Source organism: Dipodomys merriami, unplaced genomic scaffold (assembly GCF_024711535.1).
Source record: "Dipodomys merriami isolate MVZ:Mamm:240054 unplaced genomic scaffold, mDipMer1.0.p SCAF_52, whole genome shotgun sequence".
In the NCBI taxonomy this organism is placed as follows: Eukaryota; Metazoa; Chordata; class Mammalia; order Rodentia; family Heteromyidae; genus Dipodomys; species Dipodomys merriami.
The window spans coordinates 6,960,527-6,981,549 of NW_027206091.1; the positions used below are offsets into that span (position 1 = coordinate 6,960,527).

A 21,023-nucleotide genomic window follows, 5' to 3' on the forward strand; every position below is an offset into this window, starting at 1 on the left:
ACTATAAAAGCCCTAAGTGGTGGTGTGGCTCAAGTGGTAGAGCACTAGCTTTGAGCACAAAGAGGCTCAGGGACACTGACCAGGCCTAGTTCAAGCACCAGGACCAGGAAAAAAAACAAAAATAACAATTCAGGGCTGGGAGTGTAGCTTAGTAGTAGACCGCTTGCTTGCCTAGCATTCATGAAGCCCTGGGTTGGAATCCTCAGTACCACATACACAGAAAAAGCTTGCAATGGAGCTGTGGCTCAAATAGCAGAATGCTAGCCTTGAGCAAAGGAAGCTCAGGACCAGTGCCTAGACCCTGAGCTTAAACTCCAGGACTGGCAAAAAAAAATTAAAAACATGTATTTTATAAATGTGTATGTATGTGTGTGATTCAAAAATGTCAGAAAGGCAAAAAAGATTATTTTTCAATTGGTGCTGAGGCTAATATTACACTGATGCAAAGTCACCACAAGGATTCATCTCTGCATTTCCCCACAATGGAAATAACTCTTTCTCTTGAATTCCTCTATAGTTTACGCTAAGATGTTTTATACTAAAACAGAAATCCTGCAACATAAAGGTATTAACAAACCAGGTGTAACTTACCCTTAAAAAGCATGGTGGGTTTAACATAAATACTACACATGTCCTTTTATATAACAGAACAAAGGACAAACTTCAGGGTATCTTAGTAGATTTAGATAAAGCAATTACTGAAAGTATTGACGTGGAAGAAGCTAGTCACAAAATGCCTGTTAGATATTAATATGAAATGTCCCGAATAGGTACATAAATATATAGAGAAAATAGACTGCTAGTTGCTTAGGGAAGGGAAGTGACTAATGTACCTTTTATTTGGAGGTTTAATGAAAATATTCTATAATTTGATGGCTACAACTCTGTAAATGTACTAAAACTAATAATCACTTTTCCAATGAAGCTATTTTAAAAAGTTGAGTGTGATGGCTCATGCTTGTGGAGCAAAAAGACTTCCTAACCAAAAGCTGGATGTGTTAGAGCCTTAGCTGCCTAGCAAACACAAGTCCCAAAGTGAAAAGAAAAATTGTACGGGGGAAAGGGCTGACACAGTGGAAGGAAAAGGGCCTTTCTGAACTGTGAGGGCAATCTAAACAGTAGTAAGCCAGCGGTAATTGGATCATTTCAAGACCCCCCCCCACCCCCGTTTCAGGCTGTCTACGACAGAGATGTTGCTTTCTCACAATCTGGCTGAGTGACAGCCACAATGTCACCCAATATTATTCACTACTCACCTGGATGCCACACTGTTGTCTTCCTCATAACCATCCAGGACTCTTTCCCCTGCTCCAATAAGGAGATAACATGTGGCTTAGTATCACAAAGTCCTGCTCAAGGAAAAAAGAGATTATGTTATGGATATCACAATTAAAAATCAGTGAGAGTGGGCTAGAAAGGTGGCTCATTGGTAGACTGCTTGTTTTGCACGCACAAGGCCCTGGGTTCGATTCCTCAGCACCACATAAGCAGAAAAAGGTAGAAGTGGCTCAAGTGGTAGAGTGCTAGAGAGTGGTAGAGAGCTGAAGAGCTGAGGGACAGTGCCCAGGCCCAGAGTTCAGACTCCATGACTGGCCAAAAAAAATTTTTTTAAAAAATCAGTGAGCAGGACTGGTAATGTGGCTTAGGGATAGATTGCTTACCTAACATGCATGAAGCCTGTGTTTGATTCCTCTATACCATAAAAAAGGGGTATTGTGGCTCAAATGCTAGCCTTGAGCTAACAGAAGCTCAGGGTCCTGAGTTCAAGCCCCAGGACTTCCTGCCCGCCCCCACAAAAAAAAATCAGTGAGAAGCAAGTAGAAAAAGGAGGGGATGGGCTGGGAAGGTGGCTCAGTGGTAGAGTGCTTGCCTTGCATGCCTGAGGCCCTGGGTTCGATTCCTCAGCACCACATAAGCAAAAAGCCAGAAGTGGCTCTGTGGCTCAAGTGGTAGAGTGCTAGCCTTGAGCTGAAGAGCTGAGGGACAGCGCCCAGGCCCAGAGTTTAGGCCCTACGACCGGACCCAAAAAAAAAAGAAAAAGAAAAAGAAAAAGGAGGGGAGCGGGTGGCTCGTGTCTGTAATGCTAGCTACACAAGAGACTTGAAATCTGAGGATTACAGTTCCAAGCCAGGCTGAGCTAGAAAGCTGTGAGACTGCTTTGTCCAATTAAGCACCCAAAAAAAACCCCTGGAAGTAGAACTATGACTCAAGAAGAGTGCCAGCTAGCCTTGAGCAAGAAAGCTCATATACAGTGCCCAGGCCCTGAGTTTAATCCTTAAAAGGAGGGTAGTGAAGATCAAAGGAATGAAAAAGACCAAGATGCCCAATAGGAGAGGCCCACTTGTGGAAAAAGGGACTCAGACTCTTTGAAAAGCAAGAATGATTCACTTAGGTATTTAAAGCCAAAATAAAGGCCAGGTACTGGTAGCTCATGCCTGTAATCCTAGCTACTCAAGAGGCTGAGATCCAAGGATTATGGTTCAAAGACAGCCAGGGCAGGTAAATCCTGTGAGACTCTTATTTCCACTTATCCAGCAGAAAACCTTAAGTAGAGCTGTAGCTCAAAGTGGTAGAGCACTAGCCTTGAGCAAAAGTGCTAAGGGGCATTGCCCAGGCCCTGAGTTCAAGCTCCATGACAAAACAAGTCAAGGGCTGGGAATGTGGCTTAGTGGTAGAATGTTGCATGAAGCCCTCCCTGGGTTTGATTCCTCAGTACCACATACACATAAAAAGCCAGAAGTGGTGCTATGGCTCAAGTAGGAGAGTGCTAGCTTTGAGCAAAAGAAGCTCAAGGACAGTGCCCAGGAAGACAGTGCCCAGGCCCTGAGTTGAAGTTCCAGGATTGGCCAAAAAAAAAAAAAAGTCAATATAAATTAATTAAAAAAAATCATGAAAAAGACAAATTCTAGGAAGCCAATTATGTATTTTGAGGGGTTATAGGTACACTTACCCAATGAGACAAGGTTGTTGTAGTTCTCCAACATTACATCTTGGTACAAATCCTTCTGAGCAGAGCTTAAGCATTCCCATTCCAGTTGAGAGAAGTAAATGACAACATCATTGAACTTCAAGCCCTTAAACCACAAACAAATATGCTGTTTGTAAAATCAATTAGCTAAATGTTTTAGGTTGTATGAAAGAAAATGGAGGAGATTCAGCAGGGGCTCCACTGGGGAGCCAAGGTCTGCTGGCTCTCAACAAGGATGGGTTAGCAGAAATGGGGCCAGTGACAAGTGCAAACCTGGGACTTCAGCACATGTAACCACCCAGGTACAAGCATAAACCAAGTCCAGGTCATCAGTGGTGTTAAGTGATGTTATTCAGTTAATACAGAGTACACAACATACTCTTCCCACTGCCCCTATTTTCTCATCGCAAAGTATTTTATAAAAGTCTACCACTGAAAAGGAATATAATTTATATAACTATAGCTTCTTTCAAACTTAGGTTCAACAAAATAAAAGTCAGGTCCCAAATCCCATCCATTTTTCTATATCATCACCACTTTAAAAAAGGGCAGGGATGTAACTCGGTGATAAAGTGCTCGCTGAGCACATGAAATTACTAGGATATCTATCTCATGGGATTGTTATGTGGATTAAACAAGACTACACATGGAAAGACGTTCACACCACAGAGGTTTAAAGTAAGTGCTACTTCGGTTAGTTTTGTTTCTATTATAGTATGGTCTTACACAGTCACATACCCATTCTTATGTACAGATAAAATCATTTAAAACTATTAAGTGACAAGATTTAGATGGTGGTACCATGAGTGACCTTAGTGATCTTAGTTTTGAAAATTACAAGAATCCTATATTCAGTCACTAGAAAAGAAGCAATTAGGTTATTTCTACCTTGGGAAAAATATTTAGAGCGCAGGCAGGCAGGCAGGCATTCCAGGCTGTTAGAAATTTGTAAGCAAAAAGGCTACTTCAGTGATCCTAGAGGGGACAACAAAGAAATTAGTGAGACTGGAGTGGATAACCCTACAGTGCTGTAAAGTTCCCACCATCACAGGGCAGGTCACAACGGAGAATGGACAACATCAGGGAAGTGGAAATTCCAGATCACAAAACACAGTTTATGCAGAGCAAACCTGAGACTGGTTTGAGACACCACCAGAAATCTGGCTTTTTTGACTCTTCTGCCAAATCACCAATGTAAATTTTCGGTAGCTCTGGAATTTGACAGGGCTCTGAAAAACCAAAAGCCCTTTTCAAGAAATACTGAATGCAACTTACGTCCACTATGACTTCAAATACACAGTACTTCTTGCCTTCTCTTCTGGATTCTTAAGGAAAGAAAAAAGATAGAAAATGGTTAACAAATCACAAGCCAACAATTCATTCTTATGGCCCAGTCAAGGCACAGGCCTGAACCAACACCCCTTAACCCTAGACTTGGAGAGATGCTGAGGAAACCTTGTGTCCTTACAAAGTAAAAAAGAACCTTAGGGGCCCAAATCAAAGCCCTGGGAAAGATTCTCAGACCACAGCCACCTCCTGCTGAAGAGTCTGACTCCAAGGCAGACTCCTTGCTTCTCTGGCATCAAGACACAGCACTGGCTGAGTTGATGTGTCTGTCCCTTCAGGCCGAGGCACCTCTATGAGCCTAACGCCCAGCAGCTACTTGGTGAAGAACTGCGAAGTGGAGGCAGAAGCTCCCTAGGACAGGTTCTAGCACCTCTCTCTTCCAACAGTATTCAATGCACTGGACACAGTGGTGGCAGCTGTAGACATCCCAGCTGGGCTTGAACATAAAAGGCAAGATACACATCAAGTAACAGAGGATACCCTGAATTTTCTTAGCTCTGTGAAAGGCACAGTCCACAAGGCAGCCAGTGTGCAACTTGGAGCCAACATCCACCAAGGCCCCACAGCACTGACCACCAGGCACACAATCCACATCTGGGGAGATCTGTGGGGGCTTTCTACCAAACAACAGACCTCAGAGCTACAGACCCCAGACCTCCAAATATGCCCCCAACTGGCTCCCATCCTCTCTCTTGATGTTTCCCTTCCATCCTGCAGTGCAGTGTGACATGGACACCTGGCCTTTCCCAACAGCCAGGCCTTAGTTCCTTCCTGGGCATGGACTAAACAGCCCTTGAGGCCACAGCCCAGACAAAGCCAAGAGCATGGGCTTAGGCTAGGGATTCATTCATCCCCTGATCCTGTGCCATGCTGCATTTACACATGGATACAGCTGAACCTTAGCTAATTTTTGAATAATTAATCAATTTTTACCCCAGGACAAGATAGAATGGTTTTAATGAATTTTATCTAGCATAAACCTCAACAAACACAGGCAAAAAGCACGACTGTTTCATATGTGACTACAGGTATAAATTCTAAATAAAAGGCTTCTTTCACTAATATACACATTTTGTACAATGAATGTCAAAAGATTTCTTAGTTGGAAGAACATTTTGAAATTTAGGGACAAAGTACTTTGTATGAACAAAGCAGCAAAAAGAAATTCATGTATCAAGACGGGCACCAGTGGCTCACGCCTGTCATCCTAGCTACTCAGGAAGCTGAGATCTAAGAATCAGCTCAAAGCCAGCCCGGGCAGAAAAGTCCATGAGACTCTTATCTCCAATTAACCACCAAAAAACCGGAAGTGGTGCTGTGGTTCAAGTGGTAAGAGTGCTATCCTTGAGCTGAAGAGCTCAGGGTCAGTGCCCAAAACCAGAGTTCAAGCCTCATAATGACAATGAATCACCTAAATGGGTCCCAGGGTCCTTGCAAAAAGAAATAAGAAAGCCGGAATCAGAGCTGGGATAACAGAATAACCAGCTTTGAAGAGGAAGGGGCTGAGAGAAAAGGAATACAACAGCTTCTAGAAGTTGGAGCATCCCCTTAAAGTGGGAAAGGGTAGAATTATCTGCCATTTATCAGAAGTCACCTTGATAAGTCTTCCCTCCCTCCCCCCCTCCCTGCTAGTATTCTGAAACTCTCATTTCTTCTGGGAATTAAAGAACAGAGTTTGTAGCGGGGTGCAGTGGCTCATGCCTTAATCCTAGCTATGCAGGAAGCTGAGATCTGAGGATGGCAGTTCAAGCCAGCAGGAGGGGTGGGGGTGGGGGAGGAAGGATAGTGGGAGAACAACAAAAGGGAAGGGGTAACAATGCTTGACAAGAAATGTACTCGTTGCCTTACTCAGGTAACTGTAACCCCTCTGTACAGCATCTTTACAATTAAAAAAAAAAAGCCAGCTGAGACAGGAAAATCTGTGAGAGTCTTATCTCCAATAAAACTACTCATAATCAGAATTGGCACTGTGCCTCAAGTGGTGGAGCACTTGCTTTGAGCTGAAGAGCTGAGGGACAGCGTCCAGGCCCAGAGTTCAGGCCCCACAACTGACTGACAAACAAACAACAACAAAAAAAAACCCACTCCCAGAAAGTATCATTTCATAAACATTGCTAGGGGCTGGGAAGGTGGCTCAGTGGTAGAGTGCTTGCCTTGCATGCCTGAGGCCCTGGGTTTGGTTCCTCAGCACCACATAAGCAAAAAGAAAAAAGCCGGAAGTGGTGCTGTGGCTCAAGTGGTAGAGTGCTAGCCTTAAGCTGAAGAGCTGAGGGCAGCATCCGGGCCCACAGTTCAGGCCCCACGACTGGACTCAAAACAAACAAACAAACAAAAACCCATAAACATTGCCAGGCTGATGACTCTATGTGCTGGGGCCTCTCCACTCCATTAAAGGGCATCATCAGGGGTAAGGAGCAACTGTGAAATAGGACACTAGTCACAATACAACCCTCTGCCATGCAGTTAGCATTTCAGAAAATGGCTCTATATAGTTGTTCTCCATGTTAAATTTAGTTGGAGAACAAACAGCAGCTGGGTACATGAGAGCACTAAGATATTCAGGGCAGTCATTAAGCGTGCCCCAGAAGCAGCTGCTGAGGCTCAGGCTCTGCCTTGGCTTTTGCACTGGCACTCTGCCCTCAGCTTGAAGCAGCTGACACCCATCTGTATTTGCTCATGCACAGAGCCATCAGATGAAATGGCCACTGTGGCTCATGGCATCACAGCTTGCAAGCTTAAAGAGTGAAACTATGAAGACAGAACAAACAGCACCAAAGATTAACAGCTCTTATTTTACCCAGTGAACCCTGAGGCAGCTATTCCAGAGAAATGAAAACTCTTCTCTACACAATGATCTGTACACAAATGTTTGTGGTAGCTTCCTATGAAACCCTCCAATTGTTCTTTTTTTTGTTTTGTTTTGTTTTTGTTTTCTTTTGAGTCTGGTCGTGGGGCCTGAACTCAGCCTGGGCGCTGTCCCTCAGCTCTTCAGCTCAAGGCTAGCACTCTACCACTTGAGCCACAGGGCCACTTCTGGCTTTTTTCTTTTTGCTTATGTGGTGCTGAGGAATCAAACCCAGGGCCTAATGCATGCAAGGCAAGCGCTCTACCACTGAGCCACCTTCCCAGCCCCGAAACCCTCCAATTGTTCATAAACAGGCAATTGGATATGCAAAGGGTGGTACCATTACCTAGAAATAAAAAAAATTCTTGAGATGTAGATAAAACACAATATTTGAGCAAATGATGCCAGACACACAGATATGATAGAATTCTACTGACTTGGAATTCTAGAAGAGGCAAACTTGTCTAGCAAGGTGCAAATCAGAGGTGGTAACTTCAGGAGGTGACCACTGTGAAGGAGGAGGCAAGGGAACTCTGAAAGACTGGAAATATACTATTTCTAGATCTGAGAAGTAGAGGCATACACAGACATAAATATTTATCAAGGTACACAAGAGATTACCTTGTTATCTACATGCTTCAATTTTAGAAAGGGAAATGGAACAATGAGAACCCTCTAGTCATAAAGTGCAGGGAAGGAAGTTTTAGAAGCTGGCGTAGAAAAGGAAAAGGAGCAATGACAGATGGCACACAGTACAACACATGTGGACTATTAAGGGCCACACACCCATTCCAGAGCAAAACCCAGCACTTAAGATTTCTGGCTTCCAGGGCTGGGAAGTTGGCTCAGTGGTAGAGTGCTTGCCTTGCATGCCTGAGGCCCTGGGTTCGATTCCTCAGCACCACATAAGCAAAAAGAAAAAACCCGGAAGTAGCGCTGTAACTCAAGTGGTAGAGCGCTAGCCTTGAGCTGAAGAGCTATGGGACAGTGCCCAGGCCCAGAGTTCAGGCCCCATGACCGGACCCAAAAAAAAAAAAAAAAAAAAAAAAAAAATTCTGGCTTCCAGTCTGGTATGTGCAGATGTCCCAACAAGTAAAATGCTGAAAAATCAACAAGCCTTCTTAGATTCATCACAATCCCAAGAGCAAAAGTTGTCCCTAAAACCACATCATCAGAATCCTCCATAGAAGTGGTTAATGTAACCAATGAGTTGCTAGAGAATCACTGTGGACAACTTGCCTGATCCAGGACAACTTCCCCTGAGTCTAACCTAGGGGTTTTTATTACAGCCCAACTGACCAGTGGCTCTTCCAGTCTGTCATTCTGTCCCATTTGAGGGTGAAAACATGCACTGACAGAGTTGATACTAGGCAAGGGAAACATGAGACAAGGTTCAGTCTAAAAGAACCTACAATAAGAATGAATAAGAACCAGTTGCTCACGCATGTAAATCCTAGCTACTCAGGAGGCTGAGATCTGAGATCGGGTTCAAAGACAGCCAGTCCAAGCATGAAAGACCATGAGACTCTTTTGTCTATCATGGGGTTTAAACTCTGGGCCTGGGTGCTGTCCCTCAGCTCTTCAGCTCAAGGCTAGCGCTCTACCACTTGAGCGCCACTTCTGTCTTTTTCTGTGTACGTGGTATGGAGGAATTGAACCCAGGGCTTCATGCATGAGAAGCAAGCACTATACCACTCAGTCACATTCTCAGCCTGGCACATACTCTTTTTTTTTTTTTGGGGTCCAGTCATGGGGCCAGAACTCTGGGCCTGAGATCTTCAGCTCAAGGCTAGCGCTCTACCACTTGAGCCACAGTGCCACTTCCAGTTTTTTTCTTTTTACTTATGTGGTGCTGAGGAATCGAACCCAGGGCCTCATGCATGCAAGGCAAATGATCTACCACTGAGCCACCTTCCCAGCCCCACATATTCTTTTAAAGTTACTGAAATTAGTTTTCTGGCATTCTATTGAAGTATTTTCACATCAATACTAACAAGGGAAAAACCACAGATTCTTTGTAGTGTCTTTGATTTGGCTAAGATTACTGCTGATCTCAGAAAAGTTAGGAAGCATTTATCTGAGAAAGACTGGTATTTTTTCCTTGTTCCTTTTGTTTATAAAGTTTGAAGGGAAAGTAGACATTTTGAATAGTATGCGTACTTAACTCCTTTCCTAATCCTCATGGATTTCTGAATTCTACTTTAGAGCTCGGATGGTTTACTGAGGACTTTTCCAAAATACATCTGCACGGTGTATATCCTTTGTTCTCTGTGACTGAGATTTCCTTTTACATACATGGCTTCTGAAGGGAAGCCCAATGTAATTCTTAACCTTCTCCATGCTACTGAAGGTGCTAAGCAAGTGTCAAACTAGGAATTCTCATGAAGAACCCTGAAAAGAGTTTCTAAGGTAAAAGAGTTCAAGCCCCATGACTGACAAAAAAAAAAAAAAAAAAAAGAAAAAGAAAAGAATTAAGACTTACTATGTCGAAAAATGAACTTTACAACTTTGGCGGGGAGGGGCGGGGGGCAGTGTAGATATGGGTGGGAGGGCAGGATATGGGAAGGGATAGGAAGGGGAAACAAAGGAGGAAGCAACAATGCTTGATAAGAAATGTACTCATTATTTTGCCCATGTAATTGTAACTCCTCTGTACGGTATTTTCAGAATTTAAAAAAAAAAAAAAAAAGACTTCGGTTGGGAATGTGGTCCAGTGGTAGAGTGCTTGCCTAGCATGCAGGAAGTCCTGGGTTTGATTCCTCAGCACCACATAAACAGAAGAAGCCGGAAATGGTACTGTGGCTCAAGTGAGAGAGTGCTAGCCTTGAACAAAAGAAGCTCAATGACAGTGCCCAGGCCCTCAGTTCAAGCCCTGGGACAGACAAAAAAAAAAAAAAAATCTAAGCCAGGAGATTCTTATGAGAGTTCTATAAAACACAATTTTGGAGGTTTTCAAAATGGAAAGAACAAATAAAGTCTTCTAACTGCCAAACATTAAAGAAAAACAAAACTACACATTATAAAAAATATTTGTGTAAAAAAATTAAACTCAAGCCAGGCGTCGGTGTCTTAAGCCTGTAATCCTAGCTACTCAAGAGGCTGAGATCTTAGGATCATGGTTCAAAGCCAACCGGGGAAGGAAACTCTATGAGACTCTTTTTTTTTGGTTGGTTGTGGAGCCTGAACTCTGGGCCTGGGTGCTGTCCCTCAGCTCTTCAGCTCAAAGCTAGCGCCTTACCACTTGAACCACAGCTCCATTTCTGGCTTTTTCTGCTTATGTGATGCTGAGGAATTGAACTCAAGACCTCATGCATGCAAGGCAAGCACTCTACCACTGAGCCACCTTCCCAGCCCCTCCGTGAGACTCTTTTGGTCTTTTGTTGCTTTTTTTCCCCTTTTTCTCCCAGGGCTGAGGACTGAACCCAGGGCCTTGCAAGTGCCAGGCGGGTGCCCTTCAGCTGGGTTAAACTCCCAGCCCCCCCCCTCCGTGAGACTCTTATCTCCAATAATCCAATCGGGAAACGGAAGTGGCTCCAGTGGTAGAGCGCTTAGCTTAGGCTGAAGAGCTGAGGGACAGTGCCCAGGCCAAGAGTTCAAGCCCCATGACCAACAAAAAAGGAAAATTAAACTCTTGGCCAGGAGCCAGTGGCTCATGCCTGTATCATAGCTACTCAGGAAGCTGAGATCTGAGGATGAAGGTTCAAAGCGAGCTTGCACAGGAAAGTCCCAGACTCTTATCTCCAATTAACCAACAGAAAACCAGAAGTGGTGCTGTGCCTCATGTGATAGAGTGCTTGCCTGAAGCTGAAGAGCTGAGGGACAGCACCCAGGCCCAGAGTTCAAGCCCCACAACCGTCAAAAAAACAAAAACAAATAAAATTAAACTCTGACCTTAAAGGTAAGAGCTCAAGGCAAGGGATCAAAGAGGGACAATGACTCTCAAGGTTAAGTGGTAATTAGGGAAGGGACATTAGGGAATGTTGGCATCCTGAAATCTATGCCATTACTGTCCCTCTTATATTTCAAGAAGGGGGCTGGGAATGTGGCATAGTGGTAGAGTGCTTGCCTAGCATGCAAGAAGCCCTGGGTTCAATATCTCAGTACCACATACACAGGAAAAGCCTTAAGTGGTGCTGTGGTTCAAGTGGTAGAGAGCTAGCCCTGATTAAAGGAAGCCCAGGGAAAATGCCCAGGCCCTGAGTTCAAGCACTAAGAATGGCAAAAAAAAAAAAATTCAAAAAGGAATATAGCTCCAACACAAAAGTAATACCTGGAAATGCCACAACATGCCAAGGTTTTCATATGCTCTGTCTCTCTAATGAACATGTCACATGATTTCTCATTAAGGGCTGTTTTCCATGTATTCACCTGGAGAAAGTCTCCAAAACATTTCTTCCTCCATCACCCATGGCTCCTCTTCTTGTTCCAGCTTGAAGATCACATCTGGTTTGGTGACTTGACAACCTATTATGGGAAACAGCAAAGAACAAGAATGTTGATCCTTCCCTATTTAAGTGTCATCAATTAGTTGCACAGGAGTTTTCATTATGAGTGGTCATATAGCATGCAATGTTCCTTAATTTGACTCACCCCCTCTATCACACTCCATCATACTACCTACCCACTCAATTTCAACAAGCTTCCCTGTTCTATTTCCATACAGGTACATTAAGTATTCTGACCATATTAACTCTCTTCTCTCCCTGTGTCCTCATATACTCCAACTAGTACTCACCCCTTTGACAAGAATGGTTTACATTTCTGTATGTTAGCTTTAAGAGACTTCACTGTGGTTACTTCATAAATATATACGTAGTATTTTATTTAATCTTTACAATGATAGTTGTTATCTTTTTTTTTTTTTGTCGGTCGTGGGGCTTGAACTCTGAGCCTGGGCGCTGTCCCTCAGCTCTTCAGCTCAAGGCGAGCGCTCTACCACTTGAGCTACAGCGCCACTTCTGGTTTTCTGGTGGTTTATTGGAGATAGGAGTCTCACAGTCGCTCCTGCCCGGGCTGGCTTTGAACCGAGATCCTCAGATCTCAGCCTCCTGAGTAGCTAGGACTACAGGTTTGAGCCACCAGCGCCCGGCTGATAGTTATCTTAATCTATATTGCTTATGAATTCTATGACCTTTAACAATAAAACTATTTTTTTTATAACCGGGTGATATGTATATTCTTTCCTTTTGCTTATTATCAGCTGTTCCCTCTCTCATTCCCTACCTCTCATCACCAACCTTGACTTGTTTGGCTTGGTTCAGTTTCATCAATGTCCAGTGCAGCTGATGGGCATATGTAGTATTTTAACTGCTTGCTCTCACTTTCCCCATCTCCACTATCCCCTATTATTCAACAGCTTTTGGTAAGTTTCAATCCCACAGAGACAATGTACTTAATCACTGTTCACCCTCTAACACCTGTTGGGAGCCAAAAGGGAGTCTCTCTGCATGATAGACTTGACTATCTCACTGGAACATCTTGAGGCTGTTTACAGAATCTGGTCTTTTCATCCTTCCCCAAACAAACACCAGGTGGCTGCTAAGGACCTTTTCAACTGCCCTAAGCAAACATACTGCAGCTGCTACGGCCAATGAAAAAGCTTCCTTATTCTAAGCATATAAATACCCCTGTGTGAAAAAAATTTGCAGCTTGATCAGAATCCTTGTCTTGCTGTCATTCTTCGTGTCTCTTGTCCCTTCATTCCTTCTCGCTTAGGTTCATTGCCCTCGTTGAAGTCCTGCGGGTCGGGACAAACACCCTCTCTGCCCCATAGTCCTCTCAACCAGTTCCACAACTACAAACGTAAGAACTTAAGAGTCCAGGCCCCATAACCTGACCCCCCCCCCCAAAACAAAAACAAAAACAACCCAACAACTTAGATGAAAATGCTGAAGACAACCACACAGACCCTGGTACCTTTAGAGTTTGTGAAAGATGGGGATAAAGGAACTTCCACTGTAACTAAGGCAATTAGTTTCTACCCTGAAGATATGAGCTCAGTACAATGATATACAACTAGGGAAGCTGAACTCTATACAGGGCAGGAAAGAAAAGGGGCTGGTATTGACTGCAAAGCTACCCTTACCCACTGCGACTAGGTTCCCATATGTCTCCAACATCACATCTCGGTACAAGTTCCTCTGAGCAGGTTTCATTTCCTGCCATTCTTCCTGAGAGAGGTCCAAAGCCACATGCTGAAATGCCACTGTTTTCTGTGAAAACACAAGCCTAGTTAATTTACATTAGTATAACTTAGTTCAACTTGTATCAAAATGTGAAACTGAAGAAATATATAAGATCATGTAGGGCTGGGAAGGTGGCTCAGTGGCAGAGTGCTTGCCTTGCACGCATGAGGCCCTGGGTTCAATTCCTCAGCACCACATAAACAGAAAAAGCTGGAAGTAGCACTGTAGTAGCTCAAGTGGTAGAGCACTAGCCTTGAGCTGAACAGCTGAGGGACAGCACCTGGGCCCAGAGTTCAGGCCCCACAACCGACACATACACAAAAAAAGATCATTTTAAAAATGCATGTCATAGTCTTCTAGATAATTTTCATTTTCATCGTTGGCCAATACTGACTAGAATTATAAAAATCATGGCATTACTTGAGAAAATCTTTTGGCTTATGTGCCAATATAAAGGCTTTCTTTACTTTACACAATTTTAAGGTATTTTTTTCCCTCTGATAAGAAGTGTAAACTATGAAACAAACTTCGTACCCCAGTTTGCTATCATTTTCTAGATTATATTCACTGTTCAATCTGAATAACCTGAACAATTCTGTATTTACTTATTTATTCATAGTCATATCTCATTCTTCCCCTGGCTCTGATTTCTCAATCTGTATTTTTTTCACTTCTATTCATGAACTTAGTTTAACAGCATACTGTAAGTTTAGAGCAACACAGTACTACTGCACTGTATAATAACACAGGAAATAAATGATTAAAACGTACAATAGACCTGTTCATATCCTCTTCTTCCTTGTCTGCAGAGTCCTGTAGACACCAACCTGAGGAAAGGCAAAACAGATTTGCTTCAGAGTTCCAGAAAAAGAAATATGGAAATCTTCAGTACCACATGGTTATAAAGGCCCTTATGGACAAATGTTCCTCAAGGCCATTAGAAATGTGAAGCACTGTTAGGTGCCAGTGGCTCATGTCTATAATCCTAGCTACTCTGGAAGCTGAGATCTGAGAATCATAGTTCAAAGCCAGACCAGGCAGGAGAGTCCATGAGATTCTTATCTCCAATTAACCACAAGAAAACTGGAAGTGGCACTTGGCTCAAGTGGTAGAGCGCTAGCCTCCAGCTGAAGAGCTGAGGGACAGCGCCCAGGCCCAGAGTTCAAGCCCCACAACTGACCAAAAGAAAAAGAAGGGGGTGGGGAATGGCTACCTGGTGGCTCACACCTGTAATCTTAGCGACTCAAGAGGCTAATATGTGAGGACCAAGGTTAATCCAGCCCAGGTAGGAAGATTCAGGAAACTCTTATCTCCAATTAATCACAGAAGAAGCCAGAAGTGGCACTGTAGTTAATGTGTAAGAGTGCTAGCCTTGAGCAAAAGGATCTTAGGAACAGCACTCAAGCCCAGAGTCTAAGGCCTGGGATTGGCAAAAAAACGAAGGGAGGAAGGAAGGAAGGAAGGACGGGAGGAAGGGAGGGAGGGAGGGAGGGAGGGAGGGAGGGAGGGAGGGATGGTGATTAAACACCCTTGATGAAAATATTCAAAATGGATGCCTCTGGAGATTGGGAACAGGTGAGAAGAGATGAAACAGTGAAACTCTTTATGGCTATATAACAGCATTTTTAAAGAAAGGCATTTAGCACATGCTGATAATACCAGCAACTGTGGAGGTAGGGACAGGTTGGGAAGCAGAGACAGGAAGATCTGGAGTCCAAGTCCAGCTGAAGCAAAGTGGTAGAGCACTTGCCTAGTATGTGCAAGTCAAGAGGTTCAATTCCCAATACCACAAAGATTTTTTTTTTTTAACGAACCCTTGGAGTTGGAGGCATAGGTCAGCTGGTATAACACTAGTTAATAAAGCCAGGCGCTGGTGATGGTGACTCAAGCCTGTAATCCTAGCTAATCAGGAGGCTGAAATCAGAGGATCGCGGTTCAAAGCCAGCCTGGGCAGGAAAGACTGTGAGACTCCTATCTCCAATAAACCACTAGAAAACCGGAAGTGGCACTGTAACTCAAGTGGTAGAGCACTAGCCTTGAGCTGAAGAGCTGAGGGACAGCGCCCAGGCTCAGAGTTCAAGCCCCATGACCAACAAAACAAAAAAACAAAAACAAAAACAAAAAACCAACACTAGTCAATGAGTGAAAGCATTAGGGATCAAGTTTGAGTCCTAGTCTAAGACCACACTATACCCCTGGCCTGAAAAAGTATCCTTTAAGAAAAGGAGAAATTGCATTTTAAAAGTTCATTAAAGCTGAGCGGTGGTGGCTCACGCTTGTAATCCTAGCTACTCAAGAGGTCTGAGGATCAAGATTCAAAGTCGGCCAGGGCAGGAAAGTTCCCCTTAAACTCTTATCTCCAATTAACCACTAAAAACTGGAAGTGGTACTGTGGCTCCAGTGGTGGAGCGCTAGCCTTGAGCTCAAAGCAGCTCAGGGATAGCACACAGGTCCTGAGTTCAAGCCCCGTAATTGACAAAAAACAAAGTTCATTAAAAAAAAAAAAAGTGAAGCCGGGTGCCTGTGGCTCACGCCTGTAATCCTAGCTGCTCAAAGCCTGAGACCTGAGATCTGGGTTCAAAGCCAGCCCTGGCAGGAAAGTCCATGAAACTCTTATCTCCAATAAACTACCAGAAAGCCTGAAGTGGCGTTGTAGCTCAAGAGGTAGAGTGCTAGCCTTGAGCTGAAGGACAGCACTCAGGCTCAGAGTTCAAGCCCCATGATCAACCAAAAGAAAAAAAAAAAGTAAAACAAATAGTGAAATGGAAAAAAAAAAAAAAAAGGCTATAGTCCTAACACCCACATATGCTTACTTTTTTTTTTTTTTGGGGGGGGGGGGTGTCAGTTGTGGGGCTAGAACTTGGCCTGGGCACTGTCCCTCAGCTCTTCAGCTCAAGGTCTAGCACTCCACCACTTGAACCACAGCACCGCTTCCTTTTTTCTAGTGGTTTATTGGAGATAAGAGTCTCACAAGCCAGGGCTGGGAAGGTGGCTCAGTGGTAGAGCACTTGCCTTGCATGCATGAGGCCCTGGGTTCGATTCCTCAGCACCACATAAGCAAAAAAGAAAAAACCTGGAAGTGGCGCTGTGGCTCAAGTGGTAGAGCGCTAGCCTTGGGCTGAAGAGCTGAGGGACAGTGCCCAGGCCCAGAGTTCAGGCCCCACAACCGGACCCCAAAAAAAAGAAAAAGAGTCTCACAAGCCAGGTGCTGGTGGCTCTCACCTGTAATCCTAGCTACTCAGGAGGTTGAGATCAGGATCAAGGTTCAAAGTCAGCCCAGGCAGGAAAGAAAGTCCATGAGACTCATCTCTAATAAACCACTCAACCGGAAGTGGTGCTGTGGCTCAAGTGGTAGAGCGCTCACCTTGAGCTAAAAAGTGCAGGGACAGTGCCCAAGCCCAGAGTTCAAGCCCCATGACTGACAAAAAAAAACCCAAAAAATGCAGTGCCCAAGTCTCAGGACCCCCACCAAGAAGATCACCGAGAGTCAGATGTTCTGAAATGCAAAAGCAAGGTTTTATTCAGAGGGGCTGCAGCTCCGGCCTCGTGTGGAGCCTAGGAGGAGAGGCCCGAGCTAAACATTTACAGGGCTTATAAAGGCAACCAACCAGGTGTTTGGATTACCACCACGAGTTGCTCTGTTAGCTGAGATAATTGGTAGTCTATGTTTGCTCACAGGATTTGCTTATCTTAGGTTTAACCTTTCAGTTTAAACAAGCAACAAATGGTCACTGCCTCAAAAATGGAGTTAACCCTTCAAGAGTCTCACAGACTTTCCTGCTGACTTTGAACCCTGATTCTCACATCTCAGCCTCCAGAGTATGTAGGATTACAGGCATGAGCTATCAGCACATGTGTCGTGTATGCTTTTTACATGTATATTAAATTTCCTACTTATTTTTACATATCCTGAACACAGACCCCTTGAGAACCTATATTCTACCCACCTCACAGTCAACTCACCTCTCTTTTGCATCATCTGGGTCAAACAGGCCATTGTCTCAGTTACTGATAATCTCTAAGCGTAGCTCTGTCATTCAGATCATGCCTGTTCTGGTAGAATGGTCAAGATAGTCTCCAGGTCCAGCAATTTCATACAGATACTTCTGTTCCTCAAGCTTCTCTCTACTCACACCACAGATGTGCCTGGAAGCAGGACCTGTGGGCTTAGCAAGGAAATCTAATTTACCTGATGCCTTTCACTGAACCCCTGCGGTAATCAACCTCCACGATAACCCCTGATGATCAGCGTTCTAGTATTCATACTTTTTGTAGAAAAAGTATTCCTTGCTCTCACAATAAAAAGAATTGATCTCAATAAACAGGACACTTTTTAAAAGTGATGGTATGTGGCTTCCAGAATTAGGTCGTCTATCCTACATACTTTTGGAGCTTGCACTGTGAGTGAAGCCACCTGCCTGTCACACCATGCAGACCCTCCATCAACCCCAGTGAGAAGATGTCAACAATTAATACCAGTCAGCCATTTGAAAGCAAAAGCTTCAGCCCCAGTCCAGTCTTCTGAAAACAGCTGCCCTAATCAATCTGTGAACTTCCGGAGCCAGAATAACTGGCACAGTCACACTCCACAGCATTTGTTTTTTTTTTTTTTTGGTCGGTCGTGGGGCTTGAACTCTGGGCCTGGGCGCTGTCCTTCAGCTCTTCAGCTCAAGGCGAGCGCTCTACCACTTGAGCTACAGCGCCACTTCCGGTTTTCTGGTGGTTTATTTGAGATAGGAGTCTCACGGTCTCTCCTGCCCGGGTTGGCTTTGAACCGCGATCCTCAGATCTCAGCCTCCTGAGTAGCTAGGATTACAGGCGTGAGCCACCAGCGCCCGGCTACTCCACAGCATTTGTGAGGTAACTAATGTTTAAAATTGTTGAAGCCAGCTGGGCTGGGCGCCAGTGGCTCATGCCTGTAATCCTAGCTACTTGGAAGGATGAGATCTGAGGACTGGCAGTTCAAAGCCAGCCCAGGCAGCAAAGTCTGTGAGACTTGTGTGTCTGTGCGCCTGTGTGTATTTGAGAACCGTGGGGCTTGAACTCTGGGCCTGGGCACTGTCCCTCAGCTCTTCAGCTTAAGGCGAGCACTCTACCACTTGAGCCAAAGTGCCACTTCCGGTTTCCTAGTGGTTTATTGGAGATAAGTGTCCCTCAGACTTTCTTGCCTGGGCTGCCTTTGAACCGTGATCCTCAGATCTCAGCCTCCTAAGTAGCTAGGATTACAGGTTTGAGCCACGGGTGCCTAGCCCGTGAGACTCTTTTTTTGTTTTTTGGTTGGTCATGGGGCCTGAACTCTGGCCCTGGGTGCTGTCCCTCAGCTCTTCAGCTCAAGCCATTGCGCCACTTCCAAATTTCTTTTTGCTTATGTGGTGTTGAGGAATCAAACCCAGGGCCTCATGCATGCAAGACAAGCGCTACCACTGTGCCACCTTCCCAGCCCCCAATTATCTTTTTTTTTTTTTTTGGTTGTGGGGCCTGAACTCTGGGCCTGAGCACTGTCCCTCAGCTCTTCAGCTCAAGGCTAGTGCCCTACCACTTGAGCCACAGCGCCACTTCCAGCTTTTTTCTTTTTGCTTACGTGGTGCTGAGGAATCGAACCCAGGGCCTCAGGCATGCAAGGCAAGCGCTCTACCACTGAGCCAACTTCCCAGCCCCAGCCCCCAATTATCTTATCTCCAATTAACCACCAGAAAATCCTAAGTGGAGCCATGGCGGAAGTGGCAGAGCATTCACCTTGAGCTGAAGAACTCAGGGATAGTGCTCAGGCCTAGAGTTCAAGCCCCAAAACTGGCACAAGTAATAGGAAGAAAGGAAGGAAATCAACCTGAAACAAATACCATCAAGACCTGAAACACCAAAAAAAAAAAAAAAAAGAGAAAACCCACAGGGTTGGAAAAATCACTTTTCTGACAAATATTCTGACAAACCCTGAACAGCAGTATCAGACAGAACTTGTATTACACGGTATTTGCCTGAACTAAGAAGCATGTTTCCAATAGTCTTGATTTATTTTTGTGGTGTTGAAGATCAAACCCAAGGTCTTAAGTATACTAGGTTAGCTGCTCTAACAGTGATTTCCATCCTCAAACATCAGACAAAAAACCTGTTTTGGGTTTTGTTTTTTATTAGTGGAGCCTGGTGGCTCACCATGTGAAATCCCAGCTGCTTAGAAGTTTAGTGGCTGCAAGTAAGTCTTTCTGTAAGACTCCAATTAACCAGTTCGATTGGCGGCAGGTGTGGCTATGGTACAGTGACAGCTGTAAGCAATTAAAATGAGCAAGTACAGGAGATCCTAAATTTGAGCTAATACTCGCACCAAAAGAAACCCCCCTAGCAACAACAAATACATGTTTCCTAAGTGGTAGATTGGAATCTTGGTGCTCCTTTCTCACCTTTACCAGAATTACAGTATTTCTAGGAAATTTTGCCTTGCCCTGCCACTGTAGGGATAAAAAAAATGTTCTTTTTTTGACTAAAATAATCTTAGTATATTTGGAGGCAGAGGTTTTAAAGGTATTTGCATAACCTCTTACGTTAAATGAAAAGGAAGCCCGGCACTAGTGGCTCACGCCTGTAATCCTAGCTACTCAGGAGGCTGAGTTCTGAGAATCGTGGTTCAAAGCCAGCCTGGGCAGGAAAGTCCATGAGACTCTTATCTCCAATAAAAACCACTAGAAAACCAGAAGTGGCGCATTGGCTTAAGCGGTAGAGCACTTGCCTTGAGCTGAAGAGCCGAGGGACAGTGCCCAGGCCCAGAGTTCAAGCCCCACGACCGACAAAAAAAAATGAAAAGGAAAAATTCCTTGTAAACCAGTCTTTTTTTTTTTTTTTTGGTCCGGTTGTGGGCCCTGAACTCTGGGTCTGGGCACTGTCCTGAGCTCTTCAGCTCAACGCTAGCTCTCTACCACCTGAGCCCCAGCACCACTTCCCCAACACCATTTTTTTTTTAAGCTAATTATACACTAGAAGAAGAAAACTGGAACGCTGGAGAACAGTCCCAGGTACAGTGGGGCAAGGGCCTACAGAGAGAGGGTTACTATGAAATGTGTGGGGAACCACTAGAAACCAAATAGAGGAGGTGGGAAGGTGGCTCGGTGGTAGAGTGCTTGCCTCGCAGGCATGAAACCCTGGGATCGATCCCTCAGTACCCCATAAGCAGAAAAATCTGGAAGTGGCGCTGTGGCTCAAGCAGTAGAGCTCTTGAGCATAGAGACAGACTCAGGGACAGAGCCCAGGTCCCGAGTTCAAGGCCCAGGACCGGCAAAAAAAAAAACAAACACAAAAACAGAACTTTAAAAAGTAGCTACCCAAGTCACACGAGAAACCCTGCACATCCCTGCGCAGACGCGGCCACGACCATCACCAATGACCCCCAAATACACAACCACCGCCGCCACAAAACCGCATCCCCGCCAAAAGCCACCCGCCAAGCCAGCCACACGCACACGAACCCCGCCACGGGTGCCCGTGCCAATCATGGCGACCACTCACCCGCCGCGCGGCAGGCACCGCGCGCGGCCTCCGCCGCCGACCCCCGGCGCCGCGGGACCACGGCGGCTCCGCCCCGCCAGCCGCCCGCGGCCAGCGCCAACCGGCTCGCGCCGGACCGCCTCCGCCGTCCCGCGGCCGGCTCGCGATGACTTCACCGGCCGGGAGCGTCCGAATACGCATCCAG

The 21,023-nt window shown here is 45.0% G+C and overlaps 1 protein-coding gene across 4 annotated transcripts in view; it reads right to left on the reverse strand.

Moving 5' to 3' along the window:
- Positions 1-20,983, reverse strand: part of LOC138811106 (zinc finger protein 568-like) — a 35,124-nt gene extending 14,141 nt beyond the window's left edge. Inside the window, exons 1-8 of one of the 4 annotated variants that reach the window (XM_069998686.1) lie at positions 20,840-20,898; positions 17,309-17,511; positions 14,117-14,172; positions 13,246-13,372; positions 11,529-11,624; positions 4,244-4,293; positions 2,951-3,074; positions 1,257-1,349 (exon numbers count right to left, since the gene is read on the reverse strand). In XM_069998686.1, the coding sequence (XP_069854787.1) occupies positions 1,257-1,349; positions 2,951-3,074; positions 4,244-4,293; positions 11,529-11,624; positions 13,246-13,372; positions 14,117-14,172; positions 17,309-17,342 (580 nt within the window). In that variant the 5' untranslated portion in view covers positions 17,343-17,511; positions 20,840-20,898. Of the gene's footprint in view, positions 1-1,256; positions 1,350-2,950; positions 3,075-3,856; positions 3,944-4,243; positions 4,294-11,528; positions 11,625-13,245; positions 13,373-14,116; positions 14,173-17,308; positions 17,512-20,839 lie in introns of those variants that run through there. The other 3 variants (XM_069998687.1, XM_069998691.1, XM_069998690.1) reach the window with 3 other exon arrangements.
- Positions 20,984-21,023: the final 40 nt, after the last annotated feature.